Below are 7893 nucleotides of genomic sequence, written 5' to 3' on the forward strand. Positions count from 1 at the left end.
ATCACATGGTGTGTGTGTGTGTTAATATCACATGGTGTGTGTTAATATCCCATGGTGTGTGTGTGTGTGTTAATATCCCATGGTGTGTGTTAATATCACATGGTGTGTGTTAATATCCCATGGTGTGTGTGTGTGTTAATATCACATGGTGTGTGTGTGTTAATATCACATGGTGTGTGTGTGTTAATATCACATGGTGTGTGTGTGTGTTAATATCACATGGTGTGTGTTAATATCCCATGGTGTGTGTGTGTGTTAATATCACATGGTGTGTGTTAATATTCCATGGTGTGTGTGTGTTAATATCCCATGGTGTGTGTGTGTGTTAATATCACATGGTGTGTGTGTGTGTTAATATCCCATGGTGTGTGTGTGTTAATATCGCATGGTGTGTGTGTGTGTTAATATCCCATGGTGTGTGTGTGTGTTAATGGTGTGTGTGTGTTTGTGTGTTAATGGTGTGTGTGTGTGTTAATATCCCATGGTGTGTGTTAATGGTGTGTGTGTGTGTTAATGGTGTGTGTTAATATCACATGGTGTGTGTTAATATCACATGGTGTGTGTGTGTGTTAATATCACATGGTGTGTGTGTGTGTTAATATCCCATGGTGTGTGTGTGTTAATATCGCATGGTGTGTGTGTGTGTTAATATCCCATGGTGTGTGTGTGTGTTAATGGTGTGTGTGTGTTTGTGTGTTAATGGTGTGTGTGTGTGTTAATATCTCATGGTGTGTGTTAATATCACATGGTGTGTGTGTGTTAATATCACATGGTGTGTGTGTTTTAATGGTGTGTGTGTGTTAATATCACATGGTGTGTGTTAATTGTGTGTGTGTGTGTGTTAATGGTGTGTGTGTGTTAATATCACATGGTGTGTGTGTGTGTGTTAATATCCCATGGTGTGTGTGTGTGTTAATATCCCATGGTGTGTGTGTGTGTGTGTTAATATCACATGGTGTGTGTGTGTTAATGGTGTGTGTGTGTTAATATCACATGGTGTGTGTGTGTGTGTTAATATCCAATGGTGTGTGTGTGTTAATGGTGTGTGTGTGTGTTAATATCACATGGTGTGTGTTAATATCCCATGGTGTGTGTTAATATCCCATGGTGTGTGTGTGTGTTAATATCACATGGTGTGTGTGTGTTAATGGTGTGTGTGTGTTAATATCCCATGGTGTGTGTGTGTGTTAATATCCCATGGTGTGTGTTAATATTCCATGGTGTGTGTGTGTGTTAATATCCCATGGTGTGTGTGTGTGTTAATATCACATGGTGTGTGTGTGTGTTAATATCACATGGTGTGTGTGTGTTAATATCCCATGGTGTGTGTTAATATCACATGGTGTGTGTTAATATCCCATGGTGTGTGTTAATATCACATGGTGTGTGTTAATATCCCATGGTGTGTGTGTGTGTTAATATCACATGGTGTGTGTGTGTGTTAATATCCCATGGTGTGTGTGTGTGTTAATATCACATGGTGTGTGTTAATATCCCATGGTGTGTGTGTGTGTTAATATCCCATGGTGTGTGTGTGTGTTAATGTCACATGGTGTGTGTGTGTTAATATCACATGGTGTGTGTTAATATCACATGGTGTGTGTTAATGGTGTGTGTGTGTGTTAATGGTGTGTGTGTGTGTTAATGGTGTGTGTTAATATCCCATGGTGTGTGTGTGTTAATATCACATGGTGTGTGTGTGTGTTAATATCCCATGGTGTGTGTGTGTTAATATCCCATGGTGTGTGTGTGTGTTAATATCACATGGTGTGTGTGTGTGTGTTAATATCCCATGGTGTGTGTGTGTGTTAATATCTCATGGTGTGTGTGTGTGTTAATATCACATGGTGTGTGTTAATATCCCATGGTGTGTGTGTGTGTTAATATCACATGGTGTGTGTGTGTGTGTTAATATCCCATGGTGTGTGTGTGTGTTAATATCACATGGTGTGTGTGTGTGTTAATATCCCATGGTGTGTGTGTGTTAATGGTGTGTGTGTGTTAATATCCCATGGTGTGTGTGTGTTAATATCACATGGTGTGTGTTAATATCCCATGGTGTGTGTGTGTGTTAATATCCCATGGTGTGTGTGTGTGTTAATATCACATGGTGTGTGTGTGTGTTAATATCACATGGTGTGTGTGTGTTAATATCACATGGTGTGTGTTAATATCCCATGGTGTGTGTGTGTGTGTTAATATCCCATGGTGTGTGTGTGTGTTAATATCACATGGTGTGTGTGTGTTAATATCACATGGTGTGTGTTAATATCCCATGGTGTGTGTGTGTGTGTTAATATCACATGGTGTGTGTGTGTGTTAATATCCCATGGTGTGTGTGTGTGTGTTAATATCACATGGTGTGTGTGTGTTAATATCCCATGGTGTGTGTGTGTGTTAATATCCCATGGTGTGTGTGTGTGTTAATGGTGTGTGTGTGTTTGTGTGTTAATGGTGTGTGTGTGTGTTAATATCACATGGTGTGTGTGTTTTAATGGTGTGTGTGTGTTAATATCACATGGTGTGTGTTAATGGTGTGTGTGTGTGTTAATGGTGTGTGTGTGTTAATATCACATGGTGTGTGTGTGTTAATATCACATGGTGTGTGTGTGTTAATGGTGTGTGTGTGTTAATATCACATGGTGTGTGTGTGTTAATATCACATGGTGTGTGTTAATATTCCATGGTGTGTGTGTGTGTGTGTGTTAATATCACATGGTGTGTGTGTGTGTTAATGGTGTGTGTGTGTTAATATCACATGGTGTGTGTGTGTTAATATCCCATGGTGTGTGTTAATATCTCATGGTGTGTGTGTGTGTTAATATCCCATGGTGTGTGTGTGTTAATATCACATGGTGTGTGTTAATATCCCATGGTGTGTGTGTGTGTGTGTGTTAATATCCCATGGTGTGTGTGTGTGTTAATATCCCATGGTGTGTGTGTGTTAATATCCCATGGTGTGTGTGTGTTAATATCACATGGTATGTGTGTGTTAATATCCCATGGTGTGTGTGTGTGTGTGTGTGTGTTAATATCCCATGGTGTGTGTGTGTTAATATCCCATGGTGTGTGTGTGTGTTAATATCCCATGGTGTGTGTGTGTTAATATCTCATGGTGTGTGTGTGTTAATATCACATGGTGTGTGTGTGTTAATATCCCATAGTGTGTGTGTGTGTGTGTGTGTGTTAATATCCCATGGTGTGTGTTAATATCCCATGGTGTGTGTGTGTGTGTGTGTTAATATCCCATGGTGTGTGTGTGTGTTAATATCCCATGGTGTGTGTGTGTTAATATCCCATGGTGTGTGTGTGTTAATATTCCATGGTGTGTGTGTGTGTTAATATCACATGGTGTGTGTGTGTTAATATCACATGGTGTGTGTGTGTTAATATCCCATGGTGTGTGTGTGTTAATATCCCATGGTGTGCGTTAATATCACATGGTGTGTGTGTGTTAATATCCCATGGTGTGTGTGTGTTAATGGTGTGTGTGTGTTAATATCACATGGTGTGTGTGTGTGTGTTAATATCCCATGGTGTGTGTGTGTTAATGGTGTGTGTGTGTGTTAATATCACATGGTGTGTGTTAATATCCCATGGTGTGTGTTAATATCCCATGGTGTGTGTGTGTGTTAATATCACATGGTGTGTGTGTGTTAATGGTGTGTGTGTGTGTTAATATCCCATGGTGTGTGTGTGTGTTAATATCCCATGGTGTGTGTTAATATTCCATGGTGTGTGTGTGTGTTAATATCCCATGGTGTGTGTGTGTGTTAATATCACATGGTGTGTGTGTGTGTTAATATCACATGGTGTGTGTGTGTTAATATCCCATGGTGTGTGTTAATATCACATGGTGTGTGTTAATATCCCATGGTGTGTGTGTGTGTTAATATCACATGGTGTGTGTGTGTGTTAATATCCCATGGTGTGTGTGTGTGTTAATATCACATGGTGTGTGTTAATATCCCATGGTGTGTGTGTGTGTTAATATCCCATGGTGTGTGTGTGTGTTAATGTCACATGGTGTGTGTGTGTTAATATCACATGGTGTGTGTTAATATCACATGGTGTGTGTTAATGGTGTGTGTGTGTGTTAATGGTGTGTGTGTGTGTTAATGGTGTGTGTTAATATCCCATGGTGTGTGTGTGTTAATATCACATGGTGTGTGTGTGTGTTAATATCCCATGGTGTGTGTGTGTTAATATCCCATGGTGTGTGTGTGTGTTAATATCACATGGTGTGTGTGTGTGTGTTAATATCCCATGGTGTGTGTGTGTGTTAATATCTCATGGTGTGTGTGTGTGTTAATATCACATGGTGTGTGTTAATATCCCATGGTGTGTGTGTGTGTTAATATCACATGGTGTGTGTGTGTGTGTTAATATCCCATGGTGTGTGTGTGTGTTAATATCACATGGTGTGTGTGTGTGTTAATATCCCATGGTGTGTGTGTGTTAATGGTGTGTGTGTGTTAATATCCCATGGTGTGTGTGTGTGTTAATATCACATGGTGTGTGTTAATATCCCATGGTGTGTGTATGTGTTAATATCCCATGGTGTGTGTGTGTGTTAATATCACATGGTGTGTGTGTGTGTTAATATCACATGGTGTGTGTGTGTTAATATCACATGGTGTGTGTTAATATCCCATGGTGTGTGTGTGTGTGTTAATATCCCATGGTGTGTGTGTGTGTTAATATCACATGGTGTGTGTGTGTGTTAATATCACATGGTGTGTGTGTGTTAATATCACATGGTGTGTGTTAATATCCCATGGTGTGTGTGTGTGTGTTAATATCACATGGTGTGTGTGTGTGTTAATATCCCATGGTGTGTGTGTGTGTGTGTTAATATCACATGGTGTGTGTGTGTTAATATCCCATGGTGTGTGTGTGTGTTAATATCCCATGGTGTGTGTGTGTGTTAATGGTGTGTGTGTGTTTGTGTGTTAATGGTGTGTGTGTGTGTTAATATCACATGGTGTGTGTGTTTTAATGGTGTGTGTGTGTTAATATCACATGGTGTGTGTTAATGGTGTGTGTGTGTGTTAATGGTGTGTGTGTGTTAATATCACATGGTGTGTGTGTGTTAATATCACATGGTGTGTGTGTGTTAATGGTGTGTGTGTGTTAATATCACATGGTGTGTGTGTGTTAATATCACATGGTGTGTGTTAATATTCCATGGTGTGTGTGTGTGTGTGTGTTAATATCACATGGTGTGTGTGTGTGTTAATGGTGTGTGTGTGTTAATATCACATGGTGTGTGTGTGTTAATATCCCATGGTGTGTGTTAATATCTCATGGTGTGTGTGTGTGTTAATATCCCATGGTGTGTGTGTTTAATATCACATGGTGTGTGTTAATATCCCATGGTGTGTGTGTGTGTGTGTGTTAATATCCCATGGTGTGTGTGTGTGTTAATATCCCATGGTGTGTGTGTGTTAATATCCCATGGTGTGTGTGTGTTAATATCACATGGTATGTGTGTGTTAATATCCCATGGTGTGTGTGTGTGTGTGTGTGTGTTAATATCCCATGGTGTGTGTGTGTTAATATCCCATGGTGTGTGTGTGTTAATATCCCATGGTGTGTGTGTGTAATATCTCATGGTGTGTGTGTGTTAATATCACATGGTGTGTGTGTGTTAATATCCCATGGTGTGTGTGTGTGTGTGTGTGTGTTAATATCCCATGGTGTGTGTTAATATCCCATGGTGTGTGTGTGTGTGTGTGTTAATATCCCATGGTGTGTGTGTGTGTTAATATCCCATGGTGTGTGTGTGTTAATATCCCATGGTGTGTGTGTGTTAATATTCCATGGTGTGTGTGTGTGTTAATATCACATGGTGTGTGTGTGTTAATATCACATGGTGTGTGTGTGTTAATATCCCATGGTGTGTGTGTGTTAATATCCCATGGTGTGCGTTAATATCACATGGTGTGTGTGTGTTAATATCCCATGGTGTGTGTGTGTGTGTGTGTTAATATCCCATGGTGTGTGTATCTGGTACTCACACAGACACTTGGGCAGTGTTCTGTCCCAGGTGCCGTCTCCCTGGCAGGACAGAGTGCTGGTTCCCAGTAGGTAGTAACCAGGGTTACAGCGGTAGGACACGGCGGTCTGGAAGCTGTAACGACCAGGGCCCTCAGACGTCACCTGTCTGACGCTGTCCTCCACATGACCTGGCTCTGTGCAGTTCACAACTAGAGGACAGAGGGAGGAAGAGGGGAAGGGGTCAAATTAGTAGCTCATTAAGAAGAGCTGATGTGTGTGTGTGTGTGTTTACAAGCAGGAGCACACACACACACTTGAACATAGATGACATACTGTACACATGCAGACACATTTCCATATCTCGAACATTGAATATGGTGTATAACATGCTGTTATGTAGTGTCATGACGTTGGCCTGTGGGTAAGGTTTATGATTCCCCCCCCCCCATAAATACCTTTCTCCCTTCCCTCTCTCTCTTGACTCTACAGAGGGACTCTTGAATAGCCTTTGTTAAACATAGAGAGTCTGGGAACATCAAACAAGTGGAATGAAAGGAACCATATTTTGGTAATAGAACCAGTTGAAAATATGCGTTGGTACTTGATGAATACGATGTCAGTTCGGTTGTCATCTGAGACATTATGACTGACGACAGGACGACATAAACTGTATCTGGGATTGTCTACACATTATAGTTATCAGATTCACATGGAATTGTTGTGCAATTTAAATGTTTAAATATAATTTAATTAATTGTGTGTGTACAGGTGCAATGATCTGTGAGCTGCTCTGACAGCTGGTGCTTGAAGTTAGTGAGGGAGATAGAGAGCTTCCAAATGCGAGATTTGGGTTTTCATAAAGTTAGGGCTCTGCTGTGAAGAGACATGGACTATAAACTATGAAACACACCCTTCACCCTCCACTATATGTATATATACACACCCTTCTCCCTCCACTATATGTATATATACACACCCTTCTCCCTCCACTATATGTATATATACACACCCTTCTCCCTCCACTATATGTATATATACACACCCTTCTCCCTCCACTATATGTATATATACACACCCTTCTCCCTCCACTATATGTATATATACACACCCTTCTCCCTCCACTATATGTATATATACACACCCTTCTCCCTCCACTATATAAGCCCTTGACGAAAATGTAACCTTCTGTTCCAAGGATGTGAGGACGACGGTCCGATGTCAGAAGGATTCAGATAATAACTACAGAACGAAGCCAACCCGCAGCGTGAGCTTTGGTTGCGAATGGTATGAACGTTGAACTCTTATTCACTCCAGAAGTGATACCTCCTAGCCGTTGAGTTAGCAACGGCCGCTGTAAACGTGGGCTAGGAGAGGACGGACAGAGTATCCCGTCTACCACCCAACGACGACACTACAATGTTTCCCGTTCACCACCAGAGGCACTCTTCAAAGGACAAAGGACTCTGTTGGGCAACACGGCCTTCCATCTACCACCAACCTATTGAAGCGCAGCTCTTAGTAAATATTTATTGCATTTTCCTTTTCCAAATGGGCAGTAATTTAGAATGCACAAGATTCTGTATTTACGATAGAGTAGTCGCCTACGGCCCAATAGAGACATCGCTTCTCCCTTTGTTCCTCAGTCTTCCCGCTCTTTCACTCAAACCCAGCACCTTTTCTTTGTGTAACCAGCCGTCAAATCTGTTCCGTCCGCTAGGGACTTCATTTGTAATCAAGGTATGTTTCATTCTGTGTAGATGTAATTCTGTGTGATTAGGTATTTAGTAAATAAATAATTTAACCCAATTTTGTATTCCTGATTCAACTTGTTGACCAGGGTTCGTGAAGATAACCAAAAATTATACGATGTTCAGATGAGACTGAATTAAGGTG

The 7893-nt window shown here is 40.8% G+C and overlaps 1 protein-coding gene across 1 annotated transcript in view; it reads right to left on the reverse strand.

The window, feature by feature from the left end:
- Positions 1 to 7893, reverse strand: part of csmd2 (CUB and Sushi multiple domains 2) — a 726975-nt gene that overhangs the window by 73889 nt on the left and 645193 nt on the right. The window contains exon 25 of the mRNA XM_065020074.1: positions 6021 to 6209. Coding sequence (XP_064876146.1) covers positions 6021 to 6209 — 189 coding nt within the window. The remainder of the gene's footprint in view (positions 1 to 6020; positions 6210 to 7893) is intronic.

The sequence above is a fragment of the Oncorhynchus nerka genome, linkage group LG7 (genome assembly GCF_034236695.1).
Source record: "Oncorhynchus nerka isolate Pitt River linkage group LG7, Oner_Uvic_2.0, whole genome shotgun sequence".
Classification (NCBI taxonomy): domain Eukaryota; kingdom Metazoa; phylum Chordata; class Actinopteri; order Salmoniformes; family Salmonidae; genus Oncorhynchus; species Oncorhynchus nerka.